Source organism: Orbicella faveolata, unplaced genomic scaffold (assembly GCF_042242905.1).
Source record: "Orbicella faveolata isolate gen_17 unplaced genomic scaffold, um_ofav_v1 contig_13, whole genome shotgun sequence".
NCBI classification, from domain to species: domain Eukaryota; kingdom Metazoa; phylum Cnidaria; class Anthozoa; order Scleractinia; family Merulinidae; genus Orbicella; species Orbicella faveolata.
This window is the reverse complement of record NW_028301540.1, coordinates 4867727-4886542: the sequence shown is the minus strand read 5'-3', so window position 1 is coordinate 4886542 and position 18816 is coordinate 4867727. Positions and strand designations below refer to the sequence as shown.

At 38.3% G+C, this 18816-nt stretch overlaps 2 protein-coding genes across 3 annotated transcripts; both read left to right on the top strand.

Annotated features, from left to right (window-relative positions):
• The first annotated feature begins 295 nt into the window (after positions 1-295).
• LOC110047932 (uncharacterized) lies at positions 296-7536 on the top strand. The gene is made up of 7 exons (XM_020753687.2): positions 296-621; positions 727-1002; positions 2433-2617; positions 3090-3354; positions 4011-4106; positions 4380-5173; positions 5645-7536. Exons 1-7 carry the CDS (start codon positions 582-584, stop codon positions 5861-5863), a joined length of 1875 nt encoding a protein of 624 aa, XP_020609346.1. The 5' UTR covers positions 296-581; the 3' UTR covers positions 5864-7536.
• Positions 7537-8370: 834 nt separating this feature from the next.
• On the top strand, positions 8371-16968 carry LOC110047913 (glycerol-3-phosphate dehydrogenase [NAD(+)], cytoplasmic-like). Of its 2 annotated transcripts, XM_089284195.1 has the most exons (11): positions 8371-8513; positions 8670-8850; positions 10381-10449; positions 11007-11078; positions 11816-11944; positions 12946-13087; positions 13641-13753; positions 14080-14120; positions 14213-14399; positions 14922-15028; positions 15517-16968. In XM_089284195.1, the coding sequence occupies exons 1-11, from the start codon at positions 8386-8388 to the stop codon at positions 15602-15604; spliced, it is 1257 nt and encodes a 418-aa protein (XP_089140321.1). In that variant the 5' UTR covers positions 8371-8385; the 3' UTR covers positions 15605-16968. The 2 variants fall into 2 exon arrangements, with proteins under 2 accessions (XP_089140321.1, XP_089140322.1); XM_089284196.1 differs by lacking the exon at positions 11816-11944.
• The last annotated feature ends 1848 nt before the right edge of the window (positions 16969-18816 follow it).

The window sequence follows — 18816 nt, the reverse complement described above, 5'->3', positions numbered from 1 at the left end:
AATTTGATCAGGGCACCTGAAATATGTTTACTGTCTGTCACAGTGAGACGTTTGTCTTCAATTTATTTTATAATGTAATAATGGTTTGCCTCGGCAAACATTGCAATAGCGTGGAAAATCAATTAGATCAGTTAAATGTTCTTGCTGGCGGACCAAGTCACGCTGCGAGAAGAATTTGAACGAAACTTATAAGATTTCATTTTAAAAGAATATTATCGTTATTTGATATTCTAATGCAAGACTCAACGCTCACGATTACTTATTACTATGCAAGAATTTAAAAGTATTTCATAACAAAAGAACTGGCGGGAAAGCTGTGAAAGCCAATTGTGTGCTGCAAGCCAATTGAATGCAGAAGCCATTGTAGAGCTATTGTGATTGACAGATCGAAAGTGGACTATGTGAACTGCTCGGAAAGTAAGTTCACTCACTGCTTGCGTTTCTACATGCTCTGGAAAGACTTGTGGTGCTTGGTGAGTGCGATTATTACAGGTCATACAGGGCTCTAGAAAGGCTGTAAGAGTTGAAGTCACGCCAGAATTTGAACGCGCAGAACTCCGGCGTGCCGGCGAGTCGTAGAAATGGGGGTTGGAACGCGATCCTCTGCGAAGAAGAGCAAAGGTAACATTCGCTTGTTACAGAAGCGTGTGTTTTGAACGCGAGCTGTTTATTACATTCCTTTACAAGCTTACTAGCAAATTGTTGAAACTTTTATTTCGATTTCAGAAGAAGAGGAGCTGCAGGCAAAAATGGCGAATAAAGTGGACGCTGAGACACAGACAGACCCTGAAATAACTGGCGTAGACGCGGATGATTTCGAAGAAGAAGACGATGGCGAAGAAACGGGTTCGGAAAGCAGCGAAAGCGAAGATGAAGAAGCTGGAGAAGATGGCCATACAAAGAGCGTCGATCGGGGAACTTCCTCCAAACCAGTGCGCCGTAAAATTATCGAGCTCAAGTATTATTTTGGAGAAGATTTGCCTGATGCGGAGCTTAGCAAGCGTGAGTTTGGTATTTATAATTTTAGCCCAAGCACATGGTCAACCTGCATAAATTAGCAATTAGATTCCGAGTTTTATTTCAAATAATTCTTATAATTCCCGAATGATTGCCACTCTCGAAGAAAGCTATACCAGAACGGGATTAAACTTAGCTTCGTAGGGAATAAGTGGAAAGAATTTTTGAGCCGAAAATGATACAATTCCAGCGCGAGTCGAGTGATCTCGGAATTCAACTTCATTTGTATGCGCGTCTTCATAGTCATTGCATACAGTACAAGGCAGGACTAAATGGCCGCTTAAAACTGACCTGTGTTTGCTTTTGACAACTTATCTATCTCCAGCAGCCAGGTTAATGAAGTATAAGTCTTAGTTTAAAAATGTCTTGGGTCGATAATTTGTATAAATGTGTATTATAAACACTTTCAGAGAGCAACCAACCTTGCGCCCTGGATGCCGTGCGCGTATTTACATATTCACGTATTGGTTTACACTTACAGCCAAGCGAATGAAACCACCGAGATGTCAACAAAAACGAAGCGAAACCCGATGTTATAATCGCTCTGAGCTGCTTTTTTACCCGTCCAAATTTCGGCAAAAATTTCGCGTGAGAAAATGCTAATTTTGTTACATGTCACTTCCACGCGTGATATTTATCAATTCAGAAAACCATTCAAGTGTAGGAAGCAACGCTAACTGGTTTCCTTTACCTGTCATTAATATGTGACCTCATTTTCGGCGCGTTTGGAGCTCGGGTATATAGGACTTATTGCTCGACTTACTTCGATCGCTCTGCACGATTTCTTGGCCTGTTCTCAGCTAAGTGATCAAATTTAATTAAAGCTCATTTTCTTTCAAACTTACATGTGCTTTAGTGAGGAAAACAACTTTCAGCTTAATAAAAATTCTTATGTATTACACTTCAGAAGGGAAAAAATTTCTAATATCCATTTCTTGCAAGAAATTTTGGACGATTTTAATTTTGGGCAAAAATTATTTGAAAATATAATCATTGAAATTTTTAAGTGTCCAAAATTTTAACCTTCCGAAATATTTACAGCATCAAACTTTTAATTAGCTCCAATGCTTTAAGTTTCCTTTATGGAGTGAACTCTAGTTGAGACACTACTTGAGATGTGTAACAGCTTGATACAATTTCTGTTATTTTCTCACTGGTGTATCTGTTAAACCTTGAGGGTGTAGTAAAACTATCATTTTCACAGATGTTGTTTCAGTCTAATTTGTGTTTTGTAGGCACGCGCAAACTATGTTTCAGCAAAGTGCCCAAAAGTTTGTCAGAAACTTGTTCAAAATGAGATTAAGTGTCTAAAAATTATAAGTCCAAAATAAAATGTGTGAAAGTTTTTGCAAGTAATGTAAAGCTTAAGTAATGAATGGTTTCACAGTTGTTTTTATTAATTTTCTGTCATACAGTTGCACAAGCAGAGGTCATTGTTCCTCCTGGACTTGAAGTGAAAGAATCCAATATTCCAAAGGCTGGTCGAGGGGTGTTTGCCAAGTGTGTTATTCCCAAACATGACTTTTTTGGTCCATTTGTTGGTAAAAAGGTTACTGCAGAGGAGGCAAAGCAGTATAAAGACTCGCCATATGTATGGGAGGTAAGTTAGGTCTTGTATTTTCCTTAGTATTGTTGTACATTTTGTAAAATTCCCCCAAGGACATTTAGGTTGAGTCAAGGAAATCACAACCGTGTTTGAGGCTGATGAAATTGTTGAGGAAACCTAATAAATTAGATTGCTGGAGAAAAGACTTGTTGTAATGAATAATGGTACAATAAATCAGAATTGGCAGCAGAACATCCCACAGGAAGGTCCTATGTCCACTGTTTCCAGAATGAAGTTTGAGTCTGGAGTGTTGGTTTTGATAGGAAACAAAAATCCAGAGGACCTGGAGAAAACCCTCAAAGTAAGGCAAACACCAACAACAAACTCACCCACTTATGATGCCAGGTACAGGAATCCAGTTGTTGAGAGGCAAAGGTTCTCACCATTGTGTCTTTCTTGCTACCTCAAGAATAGAACAACAAGTACTTAACACTAAGTTTCCTTGCATTTAATTTGGTTTATTTAGGTGCGAGATGACTACGGGAAACTGATGCACTTGGTTGATGGCCGTGATGCCTTTCAGTCCAACTGGCTGCGCTATGTGAACTGTTCCAAGAGTGTTGGAGATCAGAACATCCGTGCTGTTCAGTATGATGGAAATATCTACTACATGGCTACCAAACAGATTGAGATTGGTGATGAGCTGTTAACGTTTTATGGTGAAAAGTTTGCCAGGATTCTTGGAATTAAAACTTCCAAGAAGGGAGCATCAAAGGCATCAAAGGAGATAGGTGATTAACAGCTTTTTATTCCAAAAGTAATTTCAGATCTCCTTGTTGTTTGCTACAGGTATTGTTATTTTTGAGAATTTGGTGTGGTATCAAAAGAACATACCCTAGTTGATGGATTTTTTTTATTCTTGTCACTTGCTTGCTGGAAAATGTATTGAAATTGTAATGAGAATTTAAATATTGATCATTTTCAACTTCGCTATGACAAAGATAAAGAATCATTTTGGATTATGTGTACTAAAGGCATGATATGCAGTTGAGTGTCGACTGACACCCTCAATTGACATCTCAATCAATACTCGGTCAATACTCGCTCAACACTAGATTGACACTCAATCGACAGTTGGTTGATAGTTGGCAGAGTGTCAACCAACTCATACATATCGATTGACAATTGATGGCATGTCTGCAAAAATTAGTCTACTCTCAACAGACTGTCAACCAAGATGTTGATCAAGCATTGACCAAGTATCAATGGAGATGTCGAGTGAGTGTCGGTCAAGGGTATCGATTGACACTCGAACGTGGATGCCTTTATTACACATGATCCAACATTTTGACAGCCTTATATTTGGAAGGGAGGATTGTCTACATGTAATTTTACAAAGTGCCTCCCATGTTCCATCAGTAATCTCTATTTCTTCTTTTTGCTGTAGAAGGTAACGATGAAAGCTTTGCATGCAAGAACTGTGGCAAGATGTACAGTAACCCTGCATCTCTCATCGGTCATCTCAAATACAAGTGTAACACAGGTAAGACATTTTCAATAAATATATCATACTTTTGTTTAATTTGTTTAAATCAGTTATGCATGAATGTATGGTGAGGTACATGAAGCTAAATAAATGATTAGCATGTTAATTGATCTTTACATTGAGCAGTTCAGTTTCGGTCCTGAATGTGGTCATGGCGTGGTGTTCAAGGACAAGGCACTTGATTCTCACAGTGACTGTTGACATGAATGGACAAGACCTTACTGTTACAGTTGTGTTTCTAAGTTACTAATCTGATATTTTCTCTCTCAGGACAACAGAGAAGCATCTTTGTTCCTCAACCTGTTGGCCCTCGTGCTGCTATTCCCAAGATCAAAGTTACCGAAGAGTATGCTCGCCAACAAAATGAGAAGCTGAAGAAGTTCAAATGTGACGAATGTGGCAAAGCATTCATCCGCAACTACACGCTGCAGTGCCATAAGTTGATTCATACTGGCATCAAAGAACACAAGTGTGAAGAGTGCGGCAAAGAGTTTACCTTGCTGAAACATCTACAGCGCCACCAACTGGTGCACACTGGGGAGAAGCCATACAAGTGTCACCTTTGTGGTCGTGCATTCTCACAGCAGGGCAGTCTGCAAGCACACAGCCGCACGCATACTGGAGTGAAGCCTTACTCATGCAAGATCTGTGGTCGGGCATTTGCATTGCAGTCACCTTTGCTGTCCCATATGCGGACGCACAGTCAGGAGAAGGCCTTTAAGTGCAATACCTGTGGGAAGGCTTTCACACACAGGAACACCCTGTCCAGGCATGAATTGATCCATACTGGAGTACGACCATTTAAGTGTGACAAATGTGGGAAGACCTTCACACAGACCAATGATCTCAAGCGTCACAGCCGCATCCACACTGGTTTACGCCCATATAAATGTCACATTTGTGGCAAGGCCTTCACGGTTGAATTCACCTTGGTTTGCCACATCCGTACTCACACTGGTAGTCGTCCTTACAAGTGTGACCACTGTGATAAGACGTTCACCCAGCCAGGTGCCCGTCTGAAGCATGCTCGTAAGAATCACCCAGATAAGCCATTACCTGGAAAGGTGAGTGAGAGAAATGTGATTCAGAAGACAGTGCAGAATTATCAATTCAAAAAGTGTCAAAACATAGTATTGGAAAGTTGTTTAGTTTATTACCTCAAATTGTACAAACATTTTCTCATAAACCTAACTGCAACGGTAAGATAACATAGTTATCCCGAGACAGATCCAGGAGGCCTGAGCCTCAACTTTGTTATGTAAAAGTGAGGCTGGTAGGCCAACATTATTTTTTCTGGTACTATTTCAATCCAGGCCACTGCCTTTTGTTTCAGTATGGATCTTCCCCTTTCCCTTACTTTTTTAATGTCGTGGTTAATTTTACATTCTACAAGGAAAACATGATAGGATTCTAAAGTAAAAGCAGAAGAGACCAGGAACTCTTAAATTATTTAAATATTATCAAATACCAGTGTACAGTGCAGCTGTTAGAGCTGATAAGATATTTACTTACACCTTGCTTTAAAATCTTTTTAGGAGACAAGCACAACAACATCAGCTAATCAAAATAAAGCAGGGAATGAAGTTGCGAATGCTGTTGATGAAACACAAGCCACTTCTAATAATGCTAATGGTGAAGTACAAGCTGCTGATGACGGTGATGTTGAGATGGCCTCAGAGTCATCCACTGACAATGCCTCTATGGATGTTGTGGAAGTTGTTCCAGGCCAGGAAGCTGTTGTGCAGTCTGCTTAAGCTCCTGTCTGAAGAGATTGCTCCAACTTAGTAATTCCAACTTTGTAACTTGATCCAAGCTTGGAGTGTTGAAGCTTGAAGTGTTGTAATTTCTTTGGAGCGTTACTGTTCACATTAGTTTGGCTAGTTGAGCAATCTTCTGTATGTGTTTCTTGGTATTCTCCTTATTTCCCCAGAGCAGTGGGAGAGCAGCGGCAGAGCAATACCAGAGCAGTGACAGAGCAGTGTGGGATGACTATGACCAGGAAAAAACACAAAATAAAGACATTAATAGTGTAATGGACATACCACAAAAGTGGGAAGACAGTAAGAAAATTATGTGACTGCATCATGCATGATATTAAGAGGTATAAGAGAGTAGTTAATAAAAAAAAGTTCCTCATAGGTAGTACAAATCCAAGGTGATGAATTGCTAAATTATAGATCTAAAGAAAGTTATTTTGACATAGAGCAAAATTGTCCAAAGGGTGTGATTGGTGACAATACGATTTTCATGAACTTAGGACTTGTAAAGTGAATAGCAGAGCCTCAATTATATCTGAAATTAAACGGAAACCACAAACAGAAGCCCAATTGTAATGATTGGATGCTCGAGGGGACGCTTACCCGACTAACTTGCGACTTCGCCATGCATGAAGGTCGTTATCCGGTTTAGTAAGTTATGGCGTTCGAAGTTCGCTTTAATTAGAGAGTTTAGAGAGTTTAAGCATGACGTTTACGGCAGACGACAAACGGCAAAGATTACCCCTGAACTTTTAATATTTTCTTTTAATCCTTAAATAAACCACACAAAAGTAGAAAAATGTCTCCTACTATTCACCACAAATACAAATATTTTTACTCTACTGTATAGACAGCTGAAGACAGACGGCAAAAGTTTCATTTTTGCCGTTTGACGTAACGTCATGCTTAAGTATAAGAGAGGTTAAACATGACGTTACGGCGAACGGCAAAGATGAAACTTTTGCCGTCTGTCTTCAGCTGTCTGTACAGTAGAGTGAAAATATTTGTATTTGCGGTAAATGGTAGGAGACTTTTTTCTATTTTTGTGTGATTTATTACGGATAAAAAAAAGAATAAAAATTCAGAGGTAATCTTTGCCGTCTGCCGTAAACGTCATGCTTAAACTCTCTATGACAACAACCAACCGCGCCCGCACATTGACCAAACCATGCGCGACACGACCTCTGGGAACGAAAGGTTCCGGATATCAAGCCGAGGTGTCGTTTAAAACAATATAGTATTTAATTTTTTTTTAGCTTAGTATTGAAGATTTCCGAAAAGTTAAATGTTAGGTCAGTTTAATATTGAAATTTGTTATTTCAGATTGGAATAATAAGGTAGCTTTGTTAAAGTTCAGAGCCTGATTATACGACTTACGTATTTTGAAAAGTTTGATTTTGTAATCAACTTAAAAGTAGATCGCAAGTTTGATATTTGATAATTAAAAGGTCTGTTCATTGACAATTATTGAGAAGGCAAAAGCCCATGATTGTAAAAAACCCAATTATGATGTTTTGATTTTATACAACTTTTTAGAAAACTAAACTTGACAAATGGCAGGTACCTGAGTATGTAAACTGAATGGATTTCAAATTTGTATTTCTACGTTGGAGCTGTAAGCTTAAATCTTGATAAGTTTGTGATTTCAATAAAATGATTTCTTTGTTGGACTGAATTTTGATTTTGATATTCCGTAATAAATTGGAAATGTAGGTGTACTGATCTTCTTTCATTGCAAGGTAATCAATACAGAAACACAAAGGTTTGTTCTTTGAAAACTTACATGCAATGAAAAGTTAATGGACGTATGTCTCGTGGTAGGTTCGTATCGCACACTTCACGAGCAAAATGACCAAACATGCATTTTTCACCAGAAAGCGCGGGAAAACTGAAAAAAGTTTCCGGAAATTTCGAAAAGTGACCGTAGACATCCTGATAAGGCGTTCGCGTTTCTCAAAAGCCTCGGAAATATTTCAAGGCCGAAAACGTTTTGTACTGTTTGCATGCTTTTTCATAGAATAGCGGAAATTTCAGTCGTCTTCTCTTGCCGATTATGATCACTCCCCTAAAGGTTTAGGCTTCTCCGCTACTGACCGGGAAATAGAATCGTTAAACATAACGCGAAATACCAGTCGGAGAATAACATCGTTTGCATGAATACAAATTGAGATGAAGGAAGGAAAGATAGAGAAGAGCGAAGACAGGCAGGGTGGTTTCTCCTCCGCCGCACACGTGTGGTACAACTGAGTTCTTCTGCAGAAACTAAGTCGGTGCCAAGGAACCTTGGTTCTTCAAAATCTTGATAAATTCTCCTTTTAATATTTTACCCTTTCAGGGCATTATTTCCTTTGAAGACAATTTCTTTCCAAGATCTTAATAAACTATCAGTTGAATTTGATGCATATGACATACTTCCTTATACTGTGCATTTTTTGTTCGATGTTCGAGGAAACCTCGTGTCTCGCGCGTGGCTTTCTCGAGATGTTGGTATTCCTGTGGCCTGTGGCGGTGTGTGCCCCATGTCCCATGATGCTGTTTGTTTACCACATCAGTTCCACCATGATAGCATGAGCTGTTTTACTCGAGCTCTGCACGGTTTAAGAATGGCGGCTCCAAGAAAAGTCGCGATAATTGGCTCTGGAAACTGGTAAGTTAATTCACTAGAGATTCGAACTCACTATTTCTGGTCTCAGTAACAGAGAAATTTACCTTCGAATCGACTTGATCGAGTGGTTCTGGAACACGTTTAGTTTACCGGTATGGGCTTGAACTTAACTGGTTTGTGTTAATTAACTTTGTTTAGGGGTTCTGTGATATCTCGGATTGTCGGTGCCAATGTGAAAGACCATCCGAATCTATTCCAGGAAGAAGTTCAAATGTACGTTTATGAAGAGCTGGTGGAAGGAAAGAAACTCACAGAGATTATCAACACAGAACACGAAAATGTGAAGTACCTGAAAGGGTTTAAGCTCCCGGAGAACATCGTAAGTTCATAGAGATCGATTAATATTACAAAAGATCAAGAGAGTTCGTCAATGGAATGTACTGAATAAAATTTATGTCACCAGAAAATTGTGTAATTCAGAAACAAATCTGCATTTGGATGTGCTGGTAACACATGAAATCCTGCTTAGTAAATGCGAAAATGAAGGTGTTGTGCTTGTCCACCCGAAGCAAGCAACATAACGTCTGAGTAGGAGCTATTTTAAGGTTGTTGTTCAAGCAGACGGGTATAAATTAGTGTCAAGGGCTGTACTGTGTAAACAGTCTTACTTAATTTGCATAAGCATAAGTATTTGTTTGTATTGCTGGATAACAGATGAGTTAGTTTGAGACAAGTGATTGTTCCATGTGTTAATCAATTTATTATCAAAAGTGTTAATTAAATCTTATTTGTTGCTATTAAGAAACATACAACGACAGAAAGGTCCAACATTTGGTTTAATTGATTAAATTCCATCCTGAATTGCAAGAGTTTTCTCATATTTGGAACATCATGCAGGAACTTCTGTTGCACAGGCCATAGGAAATTACCTGCAATTCTGGGATTTCCAGCTGATTATCTAGGCTTGGGTTTATTGCATGAAATATGGTTGACTTTCCTGTCTACTTACAGTATTTTTGTCTAAACAAACTCGGTTTGTCAAAAAAGCCATGACCAGGCAGCAAAGATTTCATCATCATTCACTATAATTCTGCCAACTCAGCTTATTTGACTTATATCTTGTAAATATTATATAAAGTTTGCTTTTGATATTTTGCACCAAAATGGTAAATTTTATCTGTGAAATAATGGTATTATGATTTAGAGTTCTTTCGTTTATTAGGAATTCTTATCTTGTAACATGAAACCTTTATGGCCGTGTAATCCACAGGTCTAAGGGTGTACCATCTGACTTTCAAGGGGGTGTGTGGGTTATTGCTATAGGCATGACTTTTTTAACAATTACATGAACTACAATTTTTTTTTCTCAGGAATTGTGTATGCATGATATTTTTTCTCTGCATAACATACTTTTTTGGTTTACTGAATGTGCATGGCTGTTTTTGGCAGTGACTGGTCACATGCATGATTTTTTTGGTACACGTATGTTTGCAAGATAGTTTTTTGTCAAAATCACACCCCCTCTGCCCCCCTTAAAAATCTAATGGTTCACCCCGTGAGGGGCATTAACTATTCTGAGTTGTTGGAAAATGAAAAGTACAAGGTTTCTATTTCAATATCAATTTTCATTTTATTTCAAATTTTGGTTAGAAGTTAGGCTGCCCCTTCTTATATATTTTATTTTTGTGGGTCAAGCCTATATTTACCAACACATTATTCTTTTAAAATTTACAATTTTCTAACAAATTGAGGATGCAGTAAACTAAGGTAATTTTAGAAAACACTTGTCAACTGGGCAGTGAGAACTATATTAATTTATTCCTTTTATAACAAATACATTTCTGATATAATTTAATATTTAACCTTGAAAATAATTATTTACTAACCCTTTGTGTCTCTTTTATTGTAGAAAGCAACCCCAGATGTAGTCACAGCTGCAAAGGATGCAGATATTTTGGTGTTTGTTGTGCCTCACCAGGTGAATAACTTTTATTTTTATACAGTGGAACCCCGCCTCATGGTCACCTGGTTATTTCAGGCAAATTTTCATGGCCTGTTGGGACTGTATTAACAGGGGTTCCACGGTACATTGGGGTCTCAATCCCTATTTTGTAAGATGTAGATAGTTCTGGGCATTTTGTCACAGTTGCACAGCTGCATGGGTTTTCTTTCACCTGTTGGGTTATTTGATCCATTCTTTCATTCAAAGTTTAGATCAACTTGTATGTGCAAATAGTTATTATGATATTTCATGACCTACAGTAAATTCAGGGGTTTCATTAAGGGACGGGCACCAAGCAAATTGACCGGCTGAGATGATGGTTTTGCCCACCTGGTTTGGCTATCTAGAGGAAAGTTTTTCTTATGAAGAAGTCAGTTCAAGAAGTTTTGCCTGCTTGTGAAAATGATAATCAAACCCCTGATAAATATGTACCTTGGAATGACTTGCATCCCTCAATTGATACAAGGTTTGTTCTCAATTTGTCAATGACTAAGTATAGCTTAATGTTATTTTTATATTTTTGTCTTTATCAGTTTGTGAAGAATGTTTGTTCAAAGATGAAAGATGTAATAAAACCTGGTGTCATTGCAATTTCACTCATAAAGGTAATAATCAGTTGTTCCACACATTGAGTTCCAATCCTCCTCCAATTTCTGCAACTGCGCATCCCTCTACTCAAGAGACTTGCTAAATTCAATTCAAAATGCCATATTACATACAGCCCTACAAGATAGCAGTGGTTCTAGACCTCTTTATGAGGTGGAGGTCCCAAAATTTTCTGCAGGCCCTTAGGCCTTAAGTTATGACAGTGCCTAATAAATTTTCAAACCTTTGGGTCTTAATAAAGTAATTATGGAGGATATACGTCCTCTGGATAGACAGCAAGTAACCAGGATGTGGGAGATAGAACAAATCCCTATAGAACCATGTTATCAGAATGGAATTTTGAAACCTCAAATGGTAGAAGCTAACCTAATGAAGAGCTATATCTGTTTGCTCCTGGTAGTTTCAATCCCCTGTTGATTGAAGTCAAATCAGAAAATACACCTACATATGGAGTATAGAAAATTATCAGGGTTTGAAAAAATCTTGAATTCCAGCTTGCCCTTAGGACAAGTATGTCTCAAATTTTGCTTGCCCTGGGCAAGTCTTGGTTTGCTCTTTTAATGATTTAGTTGGTAGTCGACTTGCCTGATCCCTTGCCCATCGGGCAAGTAAGAATGAAATGTTACTTACCCAGAAGGAAAAGCTACTTGTCCCGGATGACCGGACAACACTTTTTTTGAGCTCGGTAGATGGGGTCCTGATGGCTTGCTAGTGAAACTATGTCCTCTTTTAACAGTATGGTATTCCCTGTAAATTCATGAGAATTGATGGAATTGCCGATGAGACTCACATTTTGACCTGGAAAGAGTGCAGAAAGAATAGCATAGACCGAACTGCAATGCTTAGACGGCAGGCCAGCATCAGGGCAAGTGACCTTTAGAATCAGTAGATCTCGGGGCTGTTTACATGGTGGGAGTTGATCTCAGCACTGCCTAGAGTATACCCTGTAGTCTTCCATGGGCCTCCTCAGGAATTTGGAAAAGCTTGAGGGTGTTAAGCATACAAGGAACGCTGGTCTATTGCAGGTCGCTTCATGTTTACAAGTGAACATGTTATCTTTGATCTTTATATTAGGGCTTGTCAGCAGCTGATTGTTGAAAAAAACGACAATAACAAAAACCAAAACACACATTTTTTTATTTGAATTTTTGTGTGATGTCCACGCGTCATTTGGAAAAAGATAACCTCCCACCATGTTAACAGAGCCTGAGTAGAAAATCAGGTGTCAATTTTTGGTTAACTCTCTAACAAATGAAATTAATAGTACACCTTTGATTGAAGATCACTTCTGATTAGTAACTCGGTGTAGTCAAAGGAAATTGTTTTATGTACAAGGTTCTGTCATATTGCAACAGTTTTATTTACAACAATATTCCAAGTTTCTGTTTTAAAATTACTTATTAGAGCATTGTTCCCTGTAGGCTGAGTTGCAAATTAAGCAGAAAATATTTTTGTCCCACAATTCTGTGAATGAGTGGTGTAAAAAGTACTAGTAGATATGTTTGAGTCATGAATTAACTAAATTAATATTCTTTTGAGAATTAAGATGATGTATCATGATCATTGGCATCACCATTCTCCATTGCCTAGCACTAGTTCACCTGCCTGGTATGATATAAATTTGGGTAGCACTTTAGAAGGCACTTGCCCTGATATTATTAACCCTCAGGGATATTTTCCACTAGGGGGAGGGAACATTGGTGTTTACTCTATTTAAAATATTATAAAACTTCAAGCCAAGTTTATTTGTCTCATGAGAATAAAGCTATTAGTGTTAATCAACTTGTAAATTCAATCAACAAAGTCAAAAACTTAATATTTTTGCTCTGAGTTATTACTTCTGGTGTTTTATTTCCATGTGATCAGGGTCTTGACCATGCCAGCACTGGTTTAAACCTTGTCTCAAACATGATCAAAGAAGCCTTGGGAATTTCTGACATCAGTGTTCTCATGGGAGCCAATCTTGCCAAAGAAGTAGCTCGAGAGATGTTTGGAGAGGCAACAATAGGTAAGACGGCAAAATAAGGACCACTGGTATGACATATTTAAACAGACAGACTTTTGTGTGCACAAGCTACATGCAAGTGATGTATTCACAGTGGTTCGACAGAGTAGGAGGCATGCTGTGCGCTGGACTCCAGATTCAGCAGTCTGGCCTGGGTTCAAGCACTTTAATTTCACAGTCTCTCTCTCTCCCCATCCCATGTGTATGTATGGGAACTGACAAATTTAATGCCAGGGGTAACCCTCTGATGAACTAGCTTCCAATCCAGTGGGGAGTGAAAGTTCTCCTTATCACTTTGTGTCATGGAAAGTAGAGATAAGTGCCAGCCTGATGAGCCACTAGGCTCAAACACAGATTTAAATTTACTCTTAATGGGTTTACATGTCTCAAAATGTTCTGAGAACACCATACAACTTACAGCTGAAAACAGAGACCAGAAATAAGTACTGACAGAAGAAGTATTTTTCATGGATGTAATAAATAATTTTGTAGTAAATCATTTATCAATCCTTTTTAAATAGCAGTTATAATATGAGAACATTTTTGTGTGTGTCAGGATGTCGAACAGAGGAACATGGTCCTATCCTGAAGGAACTGTTTCACACTGATTACTTCAAAATAAATGTTGTGTCAGATGCAGATACAGTTGAACTCTGTGGATCTCTGAAGGTTTGTTTATAACACAGTCAAACACTTTTATGGAAGCATATGTAATTCATTTTGTATGCTGAAAAACAATACTTTATTTGAGACTTTGTAAAGGAACAAAGTGCAGGGGTTTCATTAAGGGCAAGTACACTGTTCAAAGTGACTGGCTCTGAGGACAATTTTGCCTGGCTGGTTTGACCATCTAGAGGAAAGCTTTTTCTACAAAGAAGTTCAGTTCTAATAGTTTTGCCCACTTGTGAAAACCAGTTGCCCTCCTGTTGAAAACGTTAACAATACCCCTGCAAAGTGGCCTGAATTTTTTTTTTTTTCTTTTTTTTACCCTGTAGAATGCCGTAGCAGTGGGAGCTGGAGTTGTTGATGCTTTAGGGTAGGAAAGCTGCTGCTTATTTCACTGATTAATTGAGATAAATTTATAGCATTACATCAAGCTTATAAATATGAATTGTTATCACTTCCCAGTTATGGCGACAACTCAAAGGCTGCTGTCATTCGGATTGGACTGAAGGAGATGATTGCGTTTGCCAATAGATTCTATGATGATGTCCAGTTGGAGACATTTTTTGAATCCTGTGGTGTGGCTGATTTAATTACCACGTGCTATGGTGGAAGAAACAGGATTGCAGGAGAGGAGTTTGTCAAAGGGAAGGTAAGACTTGGCCAGTGTTGTATTATGGCATTTTGGTGATTAATAATTTTGTACTTATATTTTAAATTTCCAAGGAAGTACTTTTATAGTGAGTGGACTTTCACTCATTCCAGTCCAGATCTTGAAAATAAAAACTAGCCAACATAACTAACTTTCTTTTGATTTTGCTTAATTTCCATCTATTAGAAGAACTTGGTAGCTCAAGACAGTATGACTTAAGTTACAGGCAAATTATTTTCTCTCATCCGTTGTCCTTTTGACATAGCCACCTACACAGACATCCTTTGTGCTTGTCACGCAATCTTTGGGGGCGTGTGTTATGAGCCTTTAGAACATCTGTGCCAGGAAGCTTCACTTTACACAGCCTTATTGAATAAATTTGCATCTGCAAAATAGCTAAGTAATGCTTGAAACTTCAATTGTTTTAATTCAAAGGAATACTTTAATGGTATCAACATGAACAGTTTTTCCTAGTTTGATTCTGTTTATTTTAAAAGTGGATGTTGTACGATTTTGATTCAGACATTTGAGGAAGTTGAGCAGTATATCTTGGGAGGACAGAAGTTACAAGGACCTCATACAGTCTATGAAGTTTATCATCTTCTTAAAGAGAATAACTTACTGGCTGAGTAAGCATAACCATTACATTTAGAACTTCTTATTGCAGCAGTAAAAGTCCAGCATTTCCCATATGCTCACAGACCACAAAAACAACTTGTTTTTTTAATTCAAAAATAATATCAGATGAGTGTAGAGACATACATGTAAATGAATAACATTTTAACTGTCCACTTATGTGCATGAACCAGTGCAAATCACTTCTGTTCGGGATGGTCTCAGAGTATGGCTGTCCTTTGCATTGGAAATAGAAGGAAATTTTAAAGTTTCAATTTTGTGTTTGTTGGTGCAATACTTATGCATAAAACACCCAGCTGAGTAGCCAGGTCTGTTTGAAATGTTCTTGAACACTAGCAATCACTGCTCAAAAATGGGAAAATGTTATCTCAACTTTGAGTTTTTTTTGGAGGTCTAGTTAGAGTTTTTGAGTAACTTTATAATAATTATTATTGCAAAGATGACTTTCATCCTTAACTATTTTTGTAACTTTTTTTTTCAGGTACCCTCTTTTCACTGCTATTTACAATGTGTGTTTTGAGAAGCATCCACCCTCAGAGATGATAGAAGTCCTCAAGACACATTTCTAGTTAAAAAAAGTAGTGGTCCTGTGGTGTAAACAAATATTTATTCAATTTTACAGTGATTTTCTATACCTTGGTATATACGTGTAATATAATTATTATGGTCATATATTAGACCAGACCATAAGGAAAGAATCCAATGGTGTTGGCTTTGGAATCACATACCATTCATCACATTATTGCACTGTGGTGTTTATGAGCATCAAGTAGTATGGATAGTATTACCATGGAACTTTGTGTAACCCCATGGTGAAGGATAATGTCACGATAGTACCATGCAGTAACACTGAAGTGGGCTGGGTCATTCAAGTGTCATGTCATATCATATCAGTGAAGCTTAGTCACACTGTTGGTATACCATGTTTAAAGGAGTTACATCACTGTTTGCGCATCTTTAAAAGTTTAGCCGAAATTTTTCAAGTTTGTCGTTTGTAGTCAGTGTCAATCTTCCCCATTCTTAACCATAGTTTTTTTTTTTTGTTGTTTTTTTGTTATGGTTGGTTGTTATCTCTTTGGTGTTTTCTATCTTAGTAATCTACTATTTTAAGGTTTTCTTCAATTTAAAGGTAATTTTGTATGTGACCAAAGTAACTCAAACTTCTGTGACTGAGTTCCTTTACAAGTAGGTCATTCGTATGTCACGCCATTTTACTTGAATTTGGTTACACTAGTTAGACCATGTTAAGGTTGGACCATTCTTTGACTAGTGTTACATCACATATGTACTATGTTTGTGGGACTGTTAAGTAACATAACAGCTAGTGGTCTTTTAGACTCGTTGGGTGCTAGAGTCCTGTTAATTAAAAGATACCTGGCCTGTTTAGGATTTGAGTGGTTGGGTGGATGGAGTGATGTCTGCTCTTGTTTTTTTTTTTATTATTATTATTATTATTGTGTTGATATTGTTTTGCAACCTTTTCGAAGTGAATTTTGAAAGTCGCCTTAACTTTGCTCAGATAAAGGTTATAGAAGTATTTAATTTGACTCAAAATATCAAATAAACGGTAGGCCTTCTTCCTGAAATTGTATAGATATTCCAGATCTAGAGTTTGGGAAGAAAATACTATAGAAATGGTTGTAAATAGGTAGTCGTTTTTACGCGTTTGTAGACTGCGAGCAGTCTCTCCTTTCCTCGAAAATCTGTGGGGAAGAACGCAAAACAACAAAACGTGCGAGCGTGACTGTGAGCGTGACGTGCGAGCGGCGAGCGGTGATGCCGCGAGCACTCTCCACTCGCATGTCACGCTCGCACGCTTACTTGCTTTGCGTTCTTCCCCACGGATTTTAGAGGAAAAGAGGGACTGCTCGCAGTCTATCGCATTTGATGTTGTTTTATTTTTGTCACAATGGAAATAAATTACATCCTTGTATTTTTCTGTCATTCAGTGCAGAAAACTCTTAACCTGCCTTCATAAGATTTAGCCCCTTGTTAGAAGAAGCCCACCCCCCCCCCCCCCGCCCTCCCGCCTCACCAACCCAGTCCTCACTGAAAAGGTCACATCACAGCGCATTGTCGGTAGACAGAAGTAGTCACTCCAGCAAAAGTGAGATTTTTAAGCTGAGAATTTTCACAATCTAGTACCAAACAAACACATGAGAGTTCAACAGCTGGCCAGGAAAAATCCGTTGACTCGCTTCTTGCTCGGACGTGTTTGCGGCTGTCGCTTGCGCTCCTCTTTTTCTCCATTGTTTCTTTGCCAATTTTTTCCCGCACCGTTTCAATTTCTCTTTGCCGCCACCAACTGCACCTAGGCCTCAGAGGATGGAAGCAGTCGAACGAAACAATTTTTTTGCGAATTCTTTAGCTATCGCTCCAAAAAAGGTTATTTTTGCTTATAAGAAAGAAGGCATTTGTAAATTTGTGCCGCCATGAGCAATCTCCATATGATCAGTTGCGAAAAACAGTCGCCCACCCGGCCTTCATTTGCTGGTATTTAATTTTCCGTTCGCCTGTAGTTACTGTCGCAATGTAAGACATTCCGTGGCTTGGCACAAACTTCTCGTGGTGTGTACCCTTGAGGCGGATCGAAAATGCCTGTTTTCTGGTACCCGAGCGGTATTTGGAGAAAATGATCCATGTACCAATTAAAAGACAGGAAATATCGTACGTAACAAATAAAACAAGCATTACATTACATTAGTATAACAAGCAATCAGCGTACTTTCTAAAGATTCCAGGAAAACCATGCGGAACACGCGGATTAGCGACGCCGCTACACAGACGTCCCTCTTCCCAATTTTTTTGGAGAGGAGGGGGCGGAGATACACAAGCTACTTTTTCATAGCGGACAAGCTATACATTGCCCTTATCAATAATAAAACAATAGGAGAACCCCAAACTCTCCAGCGAGAGAAGTGATGGCATTTAAAAAAATATGCTATTGAAAGGCCGTCGCGGTTACGACACGCCTGGGAAATTGAAATGTGGTTTTCCCGCAGCCGGTAACGCCGGGCACAGGACCCAATCCTTGTATAAATCGATCGTGATGTTTCAATTTTCTATTTCATGGCGGACAACTTCAGCCATATATTGCCCTTATTAAAATAGAACAATGCGAGAACCACAAACTTTGCGGCCGCTTACTACAAACATGGCAATTTTAAGGGTACTTTTTCCACAGTCCGTAACGCTGGGCATAGGAGCCACTGTGTTAAATCTTCGAGTAAATACTGAGGTTTCCGTTTTTTTAAGCGTCCGTGACTCATTGCATCTTTAATTTTTTAGGGGGAATACCCGTAGACTAACTAATCAATTAACCAATTTCCTTGTGTAATCGAACCCCTCATTTTCCTTTTGAGCAAAAGAAGTATACAACAATTAAATATAAAAATATTAAATATGATAGGTAGAAACTGGTTTACAACGTACAAAAAAAGAAAAAACAAAGAAAAAGGTGTTGAGACTAGCAATAAATGACATAGTGCTCAAGATCTATTTTTAGATTTTTTTCTAAGAAAAGCCAAGTTATCTTTCCTCCTGGAATAACCTTGAAACCTGCTGTTAAAATGTCCATTCAGCTATTCTATTTTAAACACAGTGACGTAAACCATAGTGATAAAAGCTATATATAAAAGATTGCCAGAACCACTCTTCAATTCAGGACAAAAAGAAGAGAACATTACCATGTCGGACACAAAAAGAGGTTCAAGATCTGAAGAAGATGGCTTCACTGGCTCAAAATGTTAGAGAAAACCCGCAACAAGTACCTTGGAATACT